The 21,398-nt window shown below is 46.0% G+C and overlaps 1 protein-coding gene across 3 annotated transcripts in view; it reads left to right on the top strand.

Annotated features, from left to right (window-relative positions):
* The first annotated feature begins 15,693 nt into the window (after window positions 1-15,693).
* LOC119177212 (hypoxia-inducible factor 1-alpha inhibitor) overlaps window positions 15,694-21,398 on the top strand; it is a 78,471-nt gene continuing 72,766 nt past the window's right edge. For 2 of the 3 annotated variants that reach the window (XM_037428628.2, XM_037428627.2), the window contains exons 1-3: window positions 15,694-16,303; window positions 17,184-17,428; window positions 20,551-20,699. In XM_037428628.2, coding sequence (XP_037284525.1) covers window positions 16,052-16,303; window positions 17,184-17,428; window positions 20,551-20,699 — 646 coding nt within the window. In that variant the 5' untranslated portion in view covers window positions 15,694-16,051. Of the gene's footprint in view, window positions 16,304-16,901; window positions 17,024-17,183; window positions 17,429-20,550; window positions 20,700-21,398 lie in introns of those variants that run through there. The other variant, XM_037428629.2, reaches the window with a different exon arrangement.

Below are 21,398 nucleotides of genomic sequence, written 5' to 3'. Positions count from 1 at the left end.
ATTTCTATTTGATGGATTGACGTTACAGCAGCAGCTGTCGTCGTTGACGTGTCCGGGGCCTTCCGCAGCTCGTACTTTTTGAGCATGCTGATGTGGAAGACAGTTGTTCTGTGACCGAGGTTTACAGCATAATCCAATGGGCTTTTCTTGTTTATCACAGTAAAGGGGCCCTTCCATGTTAGTATCAGTTTGTTGCGATCGGCGGGTAGCAGCACGAGAACTTTGTCACCCACGCTTAAATCCCGCTTCTTCGCCTTGCGATCATAGTAAGTCTTCTGGCGAACATGTGCCTTCGCAAGGTCCTGAGATGCTATTTCGCAGGTTTGTTGCAGACGTTCCCGCAATTCTACAATGTATTCGTAGGCTGAGTTGGTCGCGTCATACAACTTTGGGTTAGTCCACAAGTCTCTCAATATCGTCATTGGGCTGCGAACGTATCGGCCATAGAGTAACTCGAACGGCGAGTATCCGGTACTCTTTTGTGGCATCTCCCGATACGCGAAAAGGAGGAGGCCGAGGTGGCGGTCCCAATTTTTCGGGCTTTCCTGACTCATTCGGCGGAGCATTTGCTTCAACGTGCCGTTGAATTGCTCCACTAACCCGTTTGCCATCGGATGGTAAGGGGTTGTCGGTAATTGCCTGATAGATAGTAGCCGGCTGAACTCCTTCATAACCGACGACATGAAGCTTGTCCCACGGTCACTTACGATTTCGCATGGTAGACCAACTCACGACAGCATTTCCATTAGTCCCTCTGCCACGACCTTGCTTTCACGCGAAGGAAGTGCGATGGCGTCTGGATATCTCGTTGCAAAATCCACCATGGTTAGAATGTACCTGTTGCCCTTGGAAGATGTCGGTGACAAAGGGCTGATGATGTCGATGCCCACACGTGAAAACGGGGTCTCAATGATTGGCATGGTACCTAGTGGAGCCCGACCATCCAAATGGCGCGGGACAGTCCGCTGACAGATACCGCAGGACTTCACAAACCTCTTGGTTTCTGATTGAACACCTGGCCAGAAGAATTCGGCAAGAATACGGTTCGATATATCCCTTAGTGTCCGGCGAGGATACCTTCATGGGCTAGTTTGAGCACAACCTCTCGCAGTTGTCTCGGTACGACCAGTTGCTCGAGTTCCTTATCCGAGAGTAACTTGTGCTTCCGATACAAGATACCATCGGCAAAGAAGAAGCAGGTTTCGCGATTCTTTACAGTCAACTTTTTACTAAGACTCTCATAACAATGCCGTAAAGATGGGTCATTTTTTTGGTATTCCTCAAGCGTCACTTTATCTGTGATTGTGGCAGTGGCTTTCAGAACAGGTGGCCTGGTTGTGGCGCGTGTTTCTTTCACTGCTGCAGCACTATCACCTAGTGGTGCTTGATCTGCGGGTCCATGAGGTGTGTAAGTTGTCTCTACTGTCATCGGTAAGTAGCCTGAATCGTTTCCGACATCCCTTTGCGTGTCGTCCGCGATGATGGGCACGGGCGAGTTAGAGAGTTTTCTGACTACCTTCCCTCCGCTGTAATCCCGATGCCTCCAACGATGATGCTGAGGCTTGTGCGAATATTCTAGCTCTGTAGATCGGGCACCTTCGATGTTGCCTAGCACGACATCATATAGAGGGTTCTTCATACATTTAACTCGCACGACACCGGTAAAGAACGGTGTGTCAATAGAAACTATTGCCTCCGGCAAGTAGTGCACTGTTCTATCGAGCAGGAAAACTGGACTTCTAGTGCCCGTACACTTCTCTTTCGGGAAAAGCCTTTCTCGTTCTACTACTGTGTTGCATCCCGTATCTCGAAGTACAGATACAGCTTTGCCCTCAAGCACTCCTCTCGCCACAGGCAGAGTTCCGACATCAGCCACACTTGGGGTAGGCGTCGACGTCGTATTCACGACGGGCATAGTCTCCCCAGTCTGGAGTACGACATACCCTTCATCCGGTTTCTCCGGTGTGTCAGCGTTGTCTCCTTCTTTGGGTGACAGCATGCATGACGCCAACCACTTTTCCTGGGTTCGAGTTGTCTCCGCAGACGAACCGTTCCTGCCACTCCACCAGCCTGTTTCTGACTGGTTATTGCTTGTCCGAGACCAACATTCAGACGCACGGTGACATGTCTTATTGCACAAGAAACACAGACTTTGGCCCTTGAACTGGCACTTAGCAGTTTCTGATTTACGAGCATCTGCTGAGCTCTCCTTACACAGCTTGTTCTTGCCCAAATTGGACAAATCTTGGGCTTCCAGGAAGCAATCTGCGTTCTGCGCTAAAGAGTGCCAATTCTTTCAGTTCCTCTCCTTCAGAAATACCCTCAGGGTGGGTGAGCATCCCTTCATGAACTGCTCTGAAATTATTACGTCGCGAAGAGCGTCATATGTTTTCTCGACATTTTCCAGCTCCATCCAACGGTCGAAATGACCTGCTATGCGAGAAGCATATTGGAGCCCCGCCTCCTTGTCCTCTGGTCTCGACTTGCGAAATTTCTCGCGGTATCTTTCAGCCGTATACCGGAATCGCAACAGCAGTGTTGCCTTCACCTGATCATAGTCGGTGGCGGAAGCAGAGTCAAGTCGACTAATCACGCATAACGCCTCTCCCGTCAGGCACAAGCTGAGCGAAAAGGCCCATTTGCTCCGAGGCCACTCCTGAGACACCGCGACGCGCTCAAAACGCTGCAGATATGGGTCGAGGTCATCTCGCATCTCGTTGAACGGTGGCAATAGCTTGTGCGGGCCACAGCTATCCATTACAGCTGGGGACGCTGCGTCATCGCTTACCGGTCGCCCTATCTCTCCCGCGTTCGAACCAGTCGTCTGCTCTTGCAACTTTAGCTTCAACTGCAAAATGCGCTCCTCGGCTTGCAGCCGTCTTTCCTCCAGCGCTCTTTTTTCTCGCTGCTCGTCGCGAACTTGCGCGCGAAGGTCCCTTTCGATAACGCACTCCGCGTCAACCCATTCCTGTAGGGCTGATCCCGTCAGACCCATGTCCGTTCCGATCGCGTGCAATTTCTCTAAATCCATCGGTTCATCCCGCCCGTCTGGCTCTCAGCAAGAAGGTAAGGCCGATCTATCCTGGAGGGCTCGCCAAAGTTTGTGGGCCACTGTAGGCACAGGTCAGCCAGATGAGGACAGGGGACGCTCGAGGACAACAAGAGACTTTTATATACACGAAGACGAACAAGGGAATACACACTACGTAAACTCACACATATGTACACGCGTTCATGGTCCTATGCGGAAGGGAAGTTAATCTTCTAGTTCGTCCACTCACGTTCTACTCTTGGAGCGTGAACGTTGCGATTGACCTTGAGCTCTCTTGTAGTCAGGAGCCTTGTGCTTGCGGAGTTCGTACCGAGGTGGGGCCCGGCCTAGAAGATAACCACCAGGAGCATCCCAGTACGGTGGTCAACGCCTAAGCTTGCCTGTACACACACCGAGAACAGCGTACCGCCGACTGCCGCGAACATACCTGGGACAGCGTTTCGCTTCGAGACCGCAGCAGCTGGCCGTGACGAAAGTTGCTTCAGACCAATCCGGGGGTGAGGTGGGGCGATGCCCAGTCCAGGACGCACCCGACGACTTCAACGCCGAGACGAGACCCGGACATGGAGGGTCAGAACGAGCAGTCGGGGCGTGGCCCGAACTTGTCCTTGCGCTCTGCTCTCTGAGGTTAGCCGAGCTGTCCCCGTGGCTCGGGAGATTTTCATGAGGCACGCGCACGAGCACGCGCATAGGCGAGCTTTATCGTTTCACCGCTATCACCATCATGGTGATTCCCGCGCACCCTGAAATACTAAATCGGCTCCGCACACCGGTCACAAATAAATCGTCCCCGCACACCGATTTTCTACGTCAAAGCATGACGCACACTCTCCAGGGCAATGTTTTTCACCACACGAAGGTATGTGACTGGTGCAAACATGATAAACATGAGATGTGTGTCACGTAACAACATGACTACATGCCACACTCATTATGCGCTCGCGGCCGTTTCGCTAGCTTCACATGTACCAAACTCAGTATTACGCAACGCGAGCGGACGACATAGGTAAATGACATATCCAAACATGATAATCACAACATGCGTGTCATGTAACAGCATGACTACATGCCACACTGATGATGCGATCGTGACCGTTTCGATACCTTAACATATGCCGAAATTTGGTATTACGTGACGTAAATGAATGAAGGAGGTATGAGGCTGGTGCAAGCATAATAATCATGAAATGCGTGTCATGTGAGAACATGGCTACATGCCGCAGTCAAGGCGCCAATACATTTCCACCTGACGCGGTGCGCGTGCTCGCCGGCGTTCATTTCGTCGCGTCACGCCGGCGTTGCAACGCAAGGCGCCGGTCCTGCCATGTACTCATAGGCGCGCGCTGCGCTGCGTTGCTTTGACGCATGCGCGTTTCAGCGCAACTGGCATCCCTCCGTCACAAAAACAGGGAGACGCAGTGTTGTCCGGGTAACGCATCGACGCGAAATGCAGAATGTCGCATTTCGCGCCGGTTGCCGTCGGTCCGCGCCGGCGGACGCTGGTTGTGCCGGTCGCGCCCGGCGTCAGACTAAGAGTCCTCGCGTTTTGCTAACGTAGCGTCGCTGTGCCAAGTGTGCGCGCGCGTCAACGCTAGATTGGAGTATATTGGGCCCTTCATGATGCACTCGCGGCCGTTTTGCTAGCTCCACATATACCAACTTTGGTGTTACGTGACGTCAATGGATGACGAAAGTATATGACTGGTGCAAACATGATAATCCTGACACGCGTGTCATGGAAGAACATGACAACATACCACGCTCATAGCGTGCTCGTGGCCGTTTCGCTAGCTCCTCATATACTAAATTTGGTATCGCGTGACGTGAATAGATGTCGAAGGTAAACTACACACCGAAACATGATAATCATGACACGGAAGTCACGTACAGCATCATTGACCTCCACCTCGTAACATTCTGCTGACTTTAAAGTGGCATGTAAACGTTTCTCATTCGTGCGTCGCATATTATCGATTCCCACTTGTACGTCCGATCTGCCAATTTTTTATATGTGCAGACCTAGTTTTTTTTTTCCTTTCAATCAATGTTAATATTGTAAACAAGCAAAAACCATACAGCATTTTTTCACGGAATGATGTGGGCATAAAAATTTAAGGAAAACAGTTCTGACACCATCTTTCCGAACACATGGGCTTGAGCTTTCTGAAACGGTATTACTCTCCGCAGGGGCGTCAGCACGGGGTCATTGCAACAGGGGTGTATATGAGGCGGTATATAATTATATTAAAGAATCAAAGTGACTGCCATGCTAATATTGAATATGTAGCTGAATACCTCATTTCTTTGTTAATTTATTTTTTTTCTTACTATATTTCTTCTATAACAATCTATAAAACACTGCTAGCACAACTAATCATTTCGTTTACCTTGAGAAATGTATTTTGCGATCCCTCCCTTTTCTTTATTTTGTTCCCCAAAATCCCACTGCCGCACGATTTATGGCCGATCCCCCGTGGAAGGTTGAGTGACTCCTCTAGGATCCTAGCAAACAAGCATGCAATTGATGAGTTAGGGGAGGCCGGCGATGGTTGAGTTCACTCCAGCCTCTGTTTGCTTTTCTTTTCTTACGGTGGTTAGTTCTTAAATATACACTGACGGCAGGTTTCCCTTGCAACGGTTAATTAAAATTGTTTTCGGTGTTTTCAATTAACAAAGAACTCCAGTAATAGCCATTTTTATTAGTTAGTTTCTGTAAAGATTTTGTTGTTTTTTTTTTCGAAGTCAATGTTATGTCATGCATCTTTTGAGTCACTGCAAGCGGACTTTGTTGTCGTGAGGTCGTACTGACGTCCTTTCGCGCTGTTTAATATTTTCAGCCAAGTTTTCTTTCTTTCCAACGTAACCAACTGAAAAAAAAAAATTGGCCCGAATCTACATGTTACACTGTAAATGTCGTCGAAAGACGATAGCCTTGCGTCTGGAGAGAGTGAACAAAACGTTTATTTGATGTTCTGCGCAAGAAAATCGGTTAATGGTATTCTGCAGGCGCTGCGTTATAGTGCCTCGAGCGTGTGGCGGAGGCAAACGAGTGCATCAGAGTGGCAGCTTGGGTTAGTTGATATGGCATGACGATAGTTATAGCGCGAGAACAAAACGACGACACAGACACAAGAATTGTGTCTTTCGTGTCCTTCTTGTCTCTGTGTCGTCATTTTGTTCTCGCGCTATAACTATCGGAGTGCATCGGGACACGTTAGACACAATATACACAAGCGCCATCTGGCAGTTATCTTCAAAAACGAAGGCGTGCAGCCCGCGGAGAAAGATGCGCGCCATTCTCGGGGGTGATAAGGTGTAGAACGCAAAGCGACGGGCAGGTGCCACCACCGTGACGTCGTAGCAAAGCGTTGGAAACACCTTTTTGAGCATCGCGTTGCACTGTCAGCGCAGCCCGATTAAACGCTACATTCCTTGGAGTTACTTTTGTGTGCCTCTTCTCGTATAAAGGCAGACATAGAAAACATCAAAGCATTGTTGTGGCGCCTCAGGTATGCGCAATAATTGGTTTTTAATTGACAATCGCACAACTATGAACGCTAAACCTTGAGAAATATTGGTGGGCGCTGCGGATGGGGTTGGCCATTTGGTGCCGCTTGAGGTATCGTTAGGGTGGACAAACAGACAAATGTGCCAGATAGACAGACAGACCAAAATTTTTCCGTCGAAGGTCCCCAAGAAAGACTATCGTCTTTAACAACGACCTCGGCTAGCTCAATGCCGGCCCAACATACACGGCTGAACCTCGGCCAAGGCCCAAGCTTGGTGAACAAGGCTGGGCCGAGGGTGATTTTCGTTATCGGCATCCAAGCCACCGACCTTTGGCTGCCAACATACGCCCAAAACCGTAGGCCGATCTTGTAAATGGCGGGTGGTGCAGTGCTGGATTGAATAATCTTCTGCAAATATTATAGTGCAGTGACAGCTTAGGCTGAACGCTCAAACAAGAAATTTTCGATAAACGAGAAATAATGGGCGCAGTGTAGGAAAAAAAATCGCGCCTACAGATATAATGCAATGTCGGCTTGTGGCTGGCTCATAGTAACTGGCCATCGTGGTAGGTAGCTAAAAGGCATGGCCCTACAAAGATACGCATTTAGTCACCCAGGCATTGGGTGCCGACAATTTTCTTATTATTTGCCAACCATTGGTTGAACGTCTTTGGCCAACTAAGAAGCAACGAAATTGGTTGCCAATCAGGGCCCCACTTCGTAAAACCACTGGTCGGCCGACAACAGCGGTTGCCAAGCGTTGCCCCCTTGTTATCAACAATCGGTTTGGCGTCGACGCATTCCGCTTCCTTCTTGGTGGACAACGCATAGCACTTCCCCTCTTGGTGAGCGGTCCTTGGGTTTCTGTAGAAAGATTTTCTTGGTATTTTTGGCAACATGCTTGAAACTTGAAAATAGAACAGGGGAAAATACAAATGAGCACCTAATCTGTCCTTTCTTCATGTTTCGAGCATTGCATCAGAAATAATAAGTTTAGCAAACGAAGGCACCAGCTCGCCCTTGAACTTGTGTGTGATTGCATTATTAGTGGCGAGTGTAACCTTTAAGATATTTGATTTTAAAGTAAGGGTGCATGTTCCACCAAGTATTCAGGTACAATCGACATTTTCTGAGGTTCCACATAGACAGGAGATCCCCTTTTGACGTTGCAGAGGTCAAGAACATTTGCGGGGCGCGCGCAATACACCCCGACTTGCATCCTGCCTCTCGCTCTGTTGTCGGGCCGCTCTGGAGGTGGTACGCCAGGAATGCTCTTCTTTTTTCTGAGGGGGACACGATCAAGCCCCCCCCCCCCCCCTCGTTTTATTCTTCACCCCCCAGCGTGTTTCGGTGTCTCCGAAGCTTGAACCATGGCCTCCGAAATGGCAAACGCACGGCGTGTTCGCCATGTGCTCTTAATCTCGGAGGCCATGCTTGAACGCACGTAGTCTCAGGCATTGCTCCGCTGTGGAGTGCTAGTTTATTATAGTGTTTAGCGGGCGTTTTGAACCAACGTTTCTAGAACTATGTAAGTGGCAAAACTAGGCCATGTTGTGCGGTGCCGCCGCTGCCAGTGACAAATGTGGCGCTGCTGTCGCATCTGGATTCACCACGGAGGAAGCAAAAGTAGGAGAGGCTCTGACGTCACTTGTTGTGAAGCCACGAGGAAACCGGAAGTCAGCCATATTGAGTGGGCAAATCCTCCTCTTTTGTTTACATCCGAATGTAAAGCAGAAGGCACGACTCTCTCTCCGGCTCGGAAAGCACGTAAGCTGCGCAGTGCGCGTGTCGGGACAATCCGAAACTAATGAAACGGGCCTCAGCACTCTGAGTTAGCGCGACAGCATCGGCGAAATCATTTCGTCCGAGTATTAACAGCGAGTAACAGCTCACCGACAGCGAAGCAAGTACAAGAGCACGCGCGCTAGATGCGCTGACAACGGCGAGTGTTTTCACGTCATTAATTCAGCAACTGTACAGACATGGATGGATGGATGGATGGATGGATGGATGGATGGATGGATGGATGGATGGATGGATGGATGGATGGATGGATGGATGGATGGATCCAATCACCATACAATCCACCAATCCATCAATCAGATAAGCTCCTTCTAGTTAACTCTAACTGCTTGAAGTCTATTTTTCCCTCACTGTCCCTGAAGCCCAATGCTTTGAAAAACTCTGCGCCATCATCCTGAACTATAGGGTGAAGCCCTTTACAGAACATTATCAAGTGTTCCGCAGTTTCTTCTTCCTCTCCACACGCACTGCATACCGTGTCTACCCCTTCGTATTTGGCTCGATATGTCTTGGTTCGCAATACCCCCGTCCTGGCCTCAAACAGTAAAGAACTACCCCGAGTATTATCATAGATCCTTTCCTTGGCAATTTCCTGCTTAAAAGTTCGATGGATCTCTAGTGCGTACTTCTTAATCATATCAATTCTCCACATATCGGTCTCAGCTTCCTTCACCTTCTTCTTAACCGATAATTTTTTTTGTTCGGCCCCTGCTGTTTTTCAAGTATTTACCAGTCAATTTTCTGGTCCGCTTCCGCCATTTTGTATCATCATTCTTCATGTACAAGTAGCTGAATACCTTCCTAGCCCAACGCTCCTCCCCCATTTCTCTCAATCGCTTCTCAAATTTTATCTTGCTGCTAGCTTCCCTGCCCTCAAATGATGTCCATCCCATATCACCTTGTACTCCCTGATTTGGTGTATTCCCGTGAGCTCCTAAGGCAAGCATATACCTATTCCACGTTGCTTATAATTTCTAATCTTGCTTGAACGTCTTATCTCAGGCACAAGACCGCATTGCCAAACGTCACACCAGGAACCATGACCCCTTTCCACATTCCTCTCACAACATCTTACCTATTGTAATTCCACAGTGCCCTGTTTTTCATTACCACTGCATTCCTGTTACATTTAGTCGACACGTATATTTCGTGTTCCTTTAGGTACTCAGCCCCATTGCTTATCCATAAGCCCAGATATTTGTATTTATCTGTTATCTCTAGCGTGACCTCCTGTATTCTAAGCTCACTACCTTCATTGTCATTAAATATCGTGACTGCTGATTTTTCCTTACTGAATCGGAAATCTAACCTATCTCCCTCATTACCGCAGATGTCTACCAATCTCTGCAAATCTTCCTTGTTGTCGGCAATTAGCACTATATCATCTGCGTACATCAATGCTGGTAGTGCCTGTTCAATGAGTTTTCCTTGTTTGACGAAAGAGAGGTTGAAGCCCAGTCCACTTCCCTCTAATTTGACCTCTAATCCTTGTAGGTACATCATGAATAATAAGGGTGACAGGGGACACCCCTGCCTAAGCCCCCGTTTTACTTCTGCAGGCTTGGATACCTGTTTTTCCCCCTTTATAATTACCTTGTTACCTTTATAGATACCATTTAAAAGATTAGTGACTACATCTTCCACGCCTAGTGTGTCCTGTATTCCCCACAATCCCTCTTGAACGACGCTATCGTACGCTCTCTTGATATCCAAAAATGCTAGCCACAGGGGCCTGTCTTCCTTTTCAGCTATTTAGATGCACTGCGTCAGTGAGAACAGATTGTCTTCCAACCTCCTGTGTTTCCGAAACCCATTCTGCAGTTCCCCCAGCACCCCCTCATTCTCTATCCATGCCTGCAGTCTTTCCTTTATGATCTGCATCGCCAGCCTGTAGACCACTGATGTCACTGTTATAGGACGGTAGTTGTTCATGTCAGCTTTGTCCCCCTTTCCTTTATAGATCATGCTCATCCTAAGTTTCCATCCATCGGGAACTTCTCCATCGATTATTATTTTGCTCACTGCCTCTCTCAAAGCCTGCTTAGACTTCGGACATAATGTCTTTATCAGCATAATTGGAATGCCATCTGGGCCTGTTGATGTACTACTAGGAACCGTTCACTCAGCCCTTTCCCACTCTTGTTGTGAAAATGGAGCCATTGCGCCAATTGATTCATCCTTGTCTATTGTGGTGCATAAGGCGCTTCTTTGTTGAAAATTTTCTGTCACCCTTGTTCTTATATATTCAATAGCTTCGTCCCCTTCTAGCCTAGCACCTTGAGCTGTAGTTATAAACCTCTGCTCTAGGCTCGTCTCATTTCTTAGGGAGTTTAGATGGTTAATTCCGAAATTTCGCAGCTGCCTTTCTATCTTTTTTATGTACTTCTGCCAGCCACTGGGCACCCTTCTAATCTTTTCATTGATCACAAGGGATGCATCCCTTCTACAGCTTAGAAAGATTTCCCATTTTCTTTCAACATCATCTGTCGGTTCACCCCGCTGCTTAGCATGTCTGTGTTCCCTAGAGTCTTCCTGACGTTTCGCGATGGCTCTTTTAACTTCCTCATCCCACCAACTTTTGGGTTTGTGTCTTCTTTTCCGGGGTGACTTGTCACGTGCCTTAGCAAGCTAGAACACTCTAATTCGATTCGTATATGTCCACCCTGTTTTATTATCCTTAGTGATTACTTTCTCAATTTGTTTAGTGACTATTTCAATTTGCCTTTCTGGATAAAAATTTTCCTGTAGTTGCTCATCTTGTCTCCTTCCCACTTTCACTGCTCTTCCAAAACTTAGCTCGATACGTTTGTGATCACTACCCAGACTTCTGGAACCACCTTCATCTATGCCCATTCCCCTGAGCTTATCATACATCCTATGTGACATCAATGCGTAATCTATCGTCGTCTGCAGCCTTCCTACCTCCCATGTTATTTGCCCTTCACACTTCTCGGTACTGTTGCAAATGATCAAATCAAGCCTTTCACACATATCCATGATCATTTTGCCTGTCGGGGCGGGTGCCCATCTATATCTTCCATGCGTGCATTCATATCTCCTAGTATAATTATCTCGCACTCTCCTTGTAACTCCTGAATGTCCTTTGATATACACTGTACCATTGCCTGGTTTTCCTCTCTGGCCTTTGCTCCCGTCCACAAGTACCCGAAACCAAGGAGTGTCATTTGCCCTGCCACTTTCCCTGTTATCCATAAATGTTCCTTGCACTCCTGCTTGACCCTTTGCCAGTCTGTACTTTTATGAATGAATGCCCCAATACCACCCCCTTTCTGCCGCCTTCTGTTCTCTTACAATATTCCCACGCGTAGTCTGCATTGTTAGGAGGTTGTTCCATGTCCCTGAGATGTGTTTCTACAAAACCGTATACCATCGGCCTCTCCTCCCCTATAGCTGTTCTTCTGTCTCTTCCCACATCAGCCTGTTCCTACCACCCTGCATGTTAATATACCCTATGTCTGAATTGGCTCGGCGCTCGTGGCTACGTCTATTTCTGCCCCGTACTCTACCTATCTTAGATACTGGTGCCACTTTGGATTCGTATCTGTCCATACCACCTGTCAAAGAGTCTCCCTGGTTGTTCTCCTCGTTACTAGCTATCCTGTACCACGAAGGACCCACTTGCCCCCAAAAAAGCTACTACGCGTCCTGCAAGTCGCCAACCCACCTCATGACCTAGCCGCCCATCGAAGTGAATTCTGTCTCGTTGAAAACCACCCCACCTATGCACCTCTCTGTTTATTTCCACCACCTCAAAGCCTTTCTCTCGACTCATCCGCCATATCTCTTGGTCTGCGTTGACAACCGCTCTTTGCAGGTTGATATCACGCACCGGTACCTCAGGTATCGTGCATATCGCTACCTGTACCTGAGGAGAAGTGGCGTGCATGTCATCGACGCCTTTCGCCAGTGTAGTTGCTAGTCCTGCTGTATCTTCATTTAGGACAACGTTTAAACCACCTGAAATTATCACGAGGTTTCGTCTATCATCTGTAGTTTTGGTTTTGCGCTCGCTTGCCTCATAACTGCTTCCAGCTTGCGTGCTGGGAACGCCCCTACTGCAACCCTCTTGTCACCTCTTACCCTCTCTTTGATGGCTTCTGTGCATCGATTTAAATTCGAGTCCCCGGCGATTATCACATGTGACTTTTCAGCTGGAGCGTCCTGCACATGGGGGTTACTTGCACCTGTGACACCGGCTGCTTTGTCCCCTCCCAGCCCCACCACTACTACTTTACTGAAGCTGGGCCTTGCGACAATTGAACCGGCTGAACCTGTTTTTTCCAAACTTGCTAGCTCTTCCTTCTCCACCGTTCTGGTTGCCGGTTCTCTACGGTTCTCTCCGTAGGCCGTTCCTCTGTTCACCTTGGCTAGTGCTTCCTCGGCGGACTTCAGCCTTTTTCCCATTGCCCTCGTTTTCCCTTGCTCTGTCGCCAACGCAGTCTCGAGTTCGGTGATTCTCATCAGTAGGTCACTCTGGGTAACCATCATTTTATCCATTTTTTCCTCGACCTCACATTGCCTACACTTCGCGTCAGCCTCTTCTCCTTCCGCTTCTACTCTTAGGTCCACTTTCAAACCAACCCCACATCCTGAACACTTCATAGTCTTTTTAACCATGTCTTTCCGACACCAATTGTCCCTATGACTTGTCTCACTCGATAATTACAAAACTCGAGCCCTACCCTATGTAAAAGAGAAAGCCTAAGCTCTACTACAAAAATTAGCGTGTTCAATGTACGTGCACCTCCCCCACGGGGTGGCAAAAGAAAAACGAAAACAACAAAAAAAACAAAAAAATCAAACACACACGCACGCACAATAAAAAAGCCGTACAATAAAATAAGTGCTACAGGGATTTTAACTGCTGCCCTACAATTATAAAGACAAGCTCAAAACATGCAAAACAACTTATCTGCGCAGTCAATCGGGAGCGCTCAAAAAACACATCCATCCACCGTGACAGTCTGAACCGAACCAACACGATCGGTCGTGCGCCCCCTACGGTCGCATTCCGCCACGCGGTCGCACGCAGCGTCCGGCCACTGTGTCCGTGTTCCGCGTGAAACTCACCGGCGTCCGCATCCTGCGACCGGGGTGACTGAGCACGGTGCAAGTGACACTTGAACGCGGTTGCTGTTACCTTGAGATTACATGCAATGCTGGGGTAGAGTATACGAAGCGGAACAGAAAAGGTGTTTTAATACGCACATGCAAGTTGTTACTGTACACACACAACACGAAACTTCGTTTGTGCACATATCCTCATTGCGTCTTGCTGGGCTCAACAGCGCCGTCCATTGTCACAAGCAGGAGCACTGCCCAAGCGTCCTGCAAGGCGTTCGTCGTCGTTCCGCTTCGTCATGGTGCCCACCGCAATTTCGCTGACCACTAATTGCTTCATCCGCCGCACGACACATGGATGTGCATTCGTCTTACGCAGTGTTGAAACCCCGCGATGGACAAAAGGATTTGTAAACGTTGCTAAGAGTACAGTAACTACCAGGAGACCACTACGTAACTAGTAACTCGGCGCAGAGCACGAATATTGTCCGCCACGGCTCAGCTCAAGACCTGGGGAGGCACACATGCCGCCGCTAGCCACGGCCACTCACTGCTAGACCAGCTCCACTGCGCAGCACGTAACCATAGCAACGCCGCCATTGTGCCGAGTGAATATGGCCGCCATAATATCATTTCCTCCACACTTTTTCACGTAGCGCGCCGGCTGAGCATGCCCTTTCTTATCTTTCCTTCCTCCGTGGGATTAACTCACTGCATGGAGGAACTCCGTGACTCACTGCATGCTCACTCGTGTCACTCCCGTAACCTCTGTCGGTTGTGCACGTTGCAGTGCGTCGCTATCCGTGGAGGCTTAGTTCTTTCTGCGTGAACAGTTTTGTGCTTCAGCGTGTCCTGTTCTGCTTTGCATGTGTTGTGTGTTTTCATCATGCCCACACGTTGCGTTCCCGGCTGTATGAGTGGCTACAGGAAACGAGAGACATGTACCACGACATTTCTTTTTTGCCTCACGTGTATGCCTGAACAGCGAAAGGCATGGGACCACGCTATTTCTCGTGCGGATAAGAAACTGCCCAGCACATCACGTGTGTGATATGCACTTTCATAAGGAGGACATCCTGAAGACTTTCACTCACGTTATCAATGGTAAGAAGGTACAAATCGCCAGAGGAAAGTGAGATCTCAACGAAGGATGCGTTCTACGAATATTCCCGAATTTGCCCGCTTATACCTTTCAAAACGCGTAATAAACCCGCGATATCATGGGCGAAAAAGAATAGAGTATCTCCGATCACTGAGCTCGAAGACAGTGAAATAAGTTCCGACATGCCATCAACGAGTGGCGTCAGTTTGCTTCAAGACATAGAAAACGTTTGTTTGCCTGCTGCATGCTGGCGGAACGTTGCTGAGAATGGCGAGACAAGACGTCGTGTGATGTTTCTAGTGTTCAAAGAAGAAAAAAAGAGCGCCACTTGAGGAGAAATGCGTATAGTCGTCGCAGAAGATGGGAGTCACCATTAGCAGCCGTCACCATCGTTTAGTCAAGTCGACCGGCTATGCAGATGCCATCACCCAATTGGCCGAACTTCTGGAGGACATAGAAAGCTGAAAGTGTGTTCATGTTGTCTTTGTGCGTCGGCACGTAGCATCGTGAGTAATGACTACGAAGTGCTCGCCATGTAACCCAAAGCGCGGTCCCTGCTTGAAGCTTTGGCTTCAGCTGTGTTAACAGGTTTCATTAGAGGAACTCAAGAAGTTGTAGAGGGGAGGCATGCTCAAAAAAAGGGCCGCACGTGCAGCTTTTCGACAGTCTAAGTTGCTCAAGATTGTGATTGACATGGAAAAAAAAAACTGACTACAGAACCAGACAAAATGCACGGGAATGCGCAAAATAGTTGTAATTCATTTTAAGGCATGAAAAACACAATCACAAGAGAGGATACAAGACAATGTAATTGCGGTTTTTGCGCTTAAAATCAATTGCGAACGTACACCAACTAGCAACTAACGGAAAGACTCGTATATATGTATGTGAACGATCGTTTATTGTGGGCAGTTCAGAAAGGCATATTTATACTGTATTTACCTTATGCCACTCAATATTACGCAGCATTAAGTTTCTGCCGCAGCCCAACAGCAAATCCTGATAATATAATGTTGGCAAAGCCATTCAGAACGGCCGCCACGGCGTCTTACCACGACGACTACGCGTTTTCATCTGCTAGCGGAAGCTTGTTGCGCCACTAGCGCCACTAAACCGAAAGCTGTCATTGCGCCGTGTGACGGGTTGTCGGAGGCGGGGAGTTTTGCAGCTTACCTACTTCTGAAAACGTTGTTTTGAACTGAAGCCAAATTAATCTGAATGAACGCCTCTAGCATTAGTTATACAATGCGTTAGAGTATTTAGAACATAATTCTCACATTACCAGACGCAAAGCTACAAATTACATTTAAAAAACTCGCAAACAAAACTTTTGCTGTCGGGGGTCCTGTGACACTCAGCAGAGTCTATGTGGGCAAATACAGCCGTATAGAAACGGCAGTAGCTGATGTATCTCTTTAAAAAAACGGCCTACTGGGAAATTTTGTTGTTTATGAATAAGTCTCTTTTGTTACCAGGACATCCACAGAGCCATGAAGAAAACCCATGCAGGCGCGCGCTCGCGAGCTCTCGCGAGCAAGGCTTCCAGTGTTCCAGACCGGCCGCACTCGTGGTAACGTACACCACAGAGGAAGTCGTAGCTATCTAGCAACTGTGGAGGCGAACTACAAGATGGCGCAGCTCTCAGAGTCGCAAGATGATACCAAAATGGAATTTAATGATTATGGAATACCCTTAGAAATTGTCCCTCGCTTAAGCTGTACTGACCCTGAAGCGGATCGGCTAATCGCAAACATGGTGAGCTACAATGCATCTGATAGCCTGTTTTGCCGTGTACCTTAAAAACCATTTCTAAAGTGTTTGCGACGTCTCAGATGAACTGTTATGTATTTCACTTATGCCGTTGTTTTCATCTGTAATCACTCTGAGCTTTGTATGGTCACATTTTTCGCTCACTTTGACGTGATTATGGCGTGATGCATCTGTTATCTTTGTGAATGCACATACGAGTGATTCACCCCAAGCACACGCAAGGCGACTCTTCGAATTTCAGGCACGTGATGAGCTTGGTCTGCACGCGCGTTTGACTTCGTGACATTACACACGGTGTCGATCCTTATAAGCGAAGGGCACTAAGTACGGTAGCCCCACGTTAAAAGCTTCGCCCTAGCCCCAGCATTGGACAAAGAATGTACCGCACTAAATCGTCAATCTAGCGGCATCCTTCCAACAGCTGCAACCAATCGCGCCGTCTTCGCACACGGTGCAATTTCGATTACCACCAAGTTCTCTCGGAATCGACCTTCACGAGTGTGATTGGCGCGGTTCCGTAGCTCGCGCAAAGGAACCGATCGCGATTGAGAAATTACGTTCACATGAAATTTCTCGTCCGCTATTGGCTCCCTTCCTCATCTAGCGCAAGTGTCAACCATGATCAAGATAATGGATCTTGATCAAAAGTGCATTTTGTGACAGCGATAAAAACTTTCTCCTGCTAGCAGTGCTTACAAGATGTGTGTATGTGTCTTTGAAACATTGTTTTGCGAATTGAGCTACACGGGTGTGTCGCAACCTCTTGTTTTGTCAGACTCGTTTAGGATACTCTGTTGTACTTTGCTTTTTGTCATTCTAGGTCTTTGATATTTTCTTAATGCTGCAAATTATTGCTACCTATTAGATGCCTGCAGTCCTGACGGACACCAACCTGGTCACATCGGCACTTAAGTGGGATTTGGACTACCTCTGTGAGCACATGGGAAGCGGTGACTGCACCGTGTATGAATCAGATTCTGTTGTCTTCAAGTATTACGACGATGCCAAGGTCAAGGAACATCGACTCAAAAACTTTTCCCCTCCAACTCGTCGACTGGAGATGAAAATAGGCCAGTTTGCAGAGCAATTGAGGAATGGTGGCCGAACCAAGTGAGCCATATGCTAATTATACATGTAATCTTTGACTTAAGACTAGGGTGTGAAGTACTGATTTCACATTTTTACATGCATCAGTTAAAAGCTATATCTTGCAGAATTTTTTTTTTTGTATTTCGAAAGTATCATGAACAAAGTATCAGGGGGGGGGGGGCAGAAGTAATGAGAATGTTTTTTTTTTGTTTAGTTTTTGCTTTGCTCGAAACATTCAATAGCTTGCTGCCTACTGCGAGGACAATGCAGTGAAGATACAGCATTTTTAATTGTTTGAAACGATTCTGGAACCATTACTCACTTATTCTCAGGTGCATCATCACTTCATCATTTACCTTCCTCATATATTTAGGAAACAGAAGTGCAGTAGTGTGATATACGTGGGCTGTATAAAAAGCGAGGTGCTTTTTTCATGCCATGATGGTAAAAGCACATACGCAGAGCCTACCTTTTCAGAACTAGGTGTGATTACAAATACACTTAGTTCTGTGTAGGTATGTGTGTTGTCATGGTGCACAAGCCGCTAACCTCACTTCTACGAACAGGAGCATTTTCCTCTGAACTGTTGACTCAGGTGCTTGGCCTTTTCAGAGTAAGATTGGTAGCCATTTTGTGGTAGAAAATTAAACTGACCTTTTTTTCTATTTTAATGATTGTAATCAAAATCGTTCTCGCTTTTAGTTTGCCTTGTTCAACATATAATTGAAATCTTCCAAGATAGTTTATAGGGCTCCTGTTCATAAAGAAAAAAAAAAGCTTCATGCACGTACATTGTTTTACGTCTACCATTGTAAAAACAAATGCAGATGGCTACAGAACGACAAAAGCGATTAGTGCAGAGAGCTGATGAAACTTATGAAAGAATCAGCACTGGAAATTTGGACTTGTTGGTACATAAATATAAAAATAAAAATTGCGCTGCGTGAACAGGGGCATAAGACACACAACATAGCGCCTGTGTTGTATGTCTTCTTCATGTGTCCCCATTCACTCAGCGCTGTTTTTTTCATCATTATGAAAGGATGCTGCTTTGCCAACTAATGGGAACATTAGTGTAGTACATGCTCCTAGGGGCACATGTGGGTGTTAGGTAACTGCCCTAGCACTTCAGTAAAAAAAAAAAAAAAGATTCTCATTACTTACTCAATACTTTTAAGTGCCCCCTATTTCTAGCATCTCCCCTATTTAAGACTAGCATCTCCCCTATTTAAGGGGAGATGCTAGTCAAAAAATGCATTTTTTGGGAAGTAACATATTTTTCGTTTTTATTTGCTTTCACAAGCATTACAAGCTTTTTTCACAAGTTGTTTCTCTACTTTCATGACAAAAGAAACTGAAGAATGTGATTGAACTCGAACTAGGTTAAAATCACTTCTCAAAAGCACAAGGTAGCTACTAAAAACTAAAAAGAGCTCATTGTCTAGAGTCCCCTGGAAATTGAAACCTGGCTGCTTGCCATTGCATTTCACATGAGGAGTTCACTGAAGCCACATGCTCAAAATAACCATGATTGCCAAGCCTTCATGATTGAAGAAATCATTTTAAAAAACATATTCTTTTCGTATAGATGAGTTTTCACTTATACCTTTAAAATGTGTTTTTTTTTTTTAAGGTCCATTTTTGGACAGCTTCTGGAGTTGAGACATCATGTTTTTGTTCTTCTGATAGCCCGATCGAGATTAAATTTTGCCCACATATTTCTTAACATGTGAAGGGTGCAAGAATACCTTTTAAAACTTATCGTCTGTGTAGTTATTATAAACCTAAGGTAAGCAATTAGTATGGGCTGAGCATTCTAAGAATTCTCACATAACAATTTTTCTTAGGCATTTAAATGTCTTACACGAACTTTTTTGATAGGTATTTACATTCTACAGTTAATGTGCAGTAATATGAGCCATTAATAGCTGGAACCCTACAAGTTTTGTGGCATAAAATGTTTGTCTAAAACAAACTAGAGTTTGCACATTGTACTGTAAAAACGAAAGCTCTGCAACTTACTATAAAACTAACTACATATTGGAAATCTGCATAAAAGGCTATATACACAGCAAAAATTTCATTGCCCTTGGCTACAGATGAACTTAAGCTTTTTTCTAATTGCATCTCCCATTAAAAGTGATCTGCAACATATTTCAATAATGCAGAAGTTTCTTCACTTACTTCCACCATAGTTATCCTTTCATAAATGCAGATCTTTGAGCATGTAACACTGTGTTGAACAGACCAGCCTTTTTTATGGGCCTGAGAGAGATGTGTATGTCTGTGTGTGTGCATGCATGTGTACGTGAGTGTATACCTACACATACACGCAGCTACAGTTTTCCTGTGAGGGTGTACTGCATGGCTTTAAGCAAACCTGCATATAGCAACACTTATATTCAGTGACTTTTGTGTCTGATAATGGGATAGAGAAAGAGATGTCAAAAGATGGAAATGCTTGAAATATTAGACCAGGTGTTGCAGAGTCACCTTGTGTTAGGATTGTCAAAAACTGCCGGAAAAAAGAGCCTGCTCCTTTCGAATATCTGGTTTTACTTCATAAGTCAAGTAAGCATGGATTTTTGTCATTTCTGAATTGGGATTGTAAAATGCCATTGTAGGCAAATGTTCGTTTACCAGTTCCTCTATAATGCGCAGTGTGACCCACATTTAAGTGAATTCCACTAATTATTGGTTAGCATATGCTTCTGAAGTAATTAATTTTCTTTTTACAATGCTCGTGTTCACTCTCTGCTTTGGTGTATTTCTTAGTTGTTTTTACAGGGACAATGATATTGTATTGTATAGTATCTCTTTGTAGCTGTTGTAACTGCCGTTTTAGGTAAACTGTGCTTAGTTGCTGTTTCAGTGGCGCTGGCACATGCAAGCATCAAATATGCTGCTATTGCCATTAAATTTTTTCTAAAGCAACTGCACTTATCGAATTAATCATTGTGTATTTCTGTGTTGTATCTAACATTGTGGCAATGACTTAATTGTGCTTTTTATTGCATTAAATGCATATTTGATACCACTGGTCAGCTTTTCATAGTTATGGTTTTGGTGTATTCTTTTTCAAAACTATACAGTGTGCTTCTGGCACCTAACTTTGTTTATCCAAAGTTGCCTACACTTTATAGGTACTACTTGCAGCAGTCCTTGAATGAAACAGTTGGGCGGAACATGGTGCTTGACTTCCTCAGCTTTAACTGGCAGTGGGTTAACCGGCAGCAGAAGCAAAATGCCTGGGGCCCTCTGACATCAAACCTCCTCCTTGTTGCCACTGAAGGTCAGCAAGTATTAAATTTAAGCATCATATTGCCTCCATTTCTGTTTTTCTTGACATGTTAGCCCACTGGTACTATTACAACGTCGTGTGGTGCTTCTGAAAAGCGATCATTAGTTACCTATACATGTTCCCATCGGCTTCATTGTAGTACTATTTGCATATCACGATAGTACCCTCTCTTGTGTCATATGGACAGGCTGCATGTTTATGAACACTGTTGTGATTCAGGCTGCGAGACACCCATTAACAGGTACCTCGTATTCATGTTGTGTTTTCGGCTTGTAAAGCACTGAAACTTAAATAGGATGGAGGTTGAGAGATCTTTTGCGGGATCGAATTGAGGCTTTGGCAGCCACATTTGAGTGCAGGCCCATGTGCTTATATTTAAGTGCATGGTAAAGAAGCAGCAGTGGTCAAAATGTCTGAAACCCTCTACGTCTGCATCTCTCACAATCATGTGGTGGTTTTGTCACATAAAACATTAGTTATTATTATTATTATTATTATTATTATTATTATTATTATTATTATTATTATTATTCGGATGATGCCTATGTTGAATTCAAGTGAGCACTAATTGGATAAGCTCTTTTTAGACCATTTGTCTGTACTAAATCTGCACCTGTGTCATGCTGTTTTGAAACCATTCAAGTGTAGGAGTACTTTTACTGGTACTGGTTAAGTTGCCCTCTCTTGTGA

This window comes from Rhipicephalus microplus, chromosome X (assembly GCF_043290135.1).
Source record: "Rhipicephalus microplus isolate Deutch F79 chromosome X, USDA_Rmic, whole genome shotgun sequence".
NCBI lineage: Eukaryota > Metazoa > Arthropoda > Arachnida > Ixodida > Ixodidae > Rhipicephalus > Rhipicephalus microplus.
The sequence above is the reverse complement of the archived record's forward strand: the minus strand, read 5'-3'. Positions and strand labels throughout refer to the sequence as shown.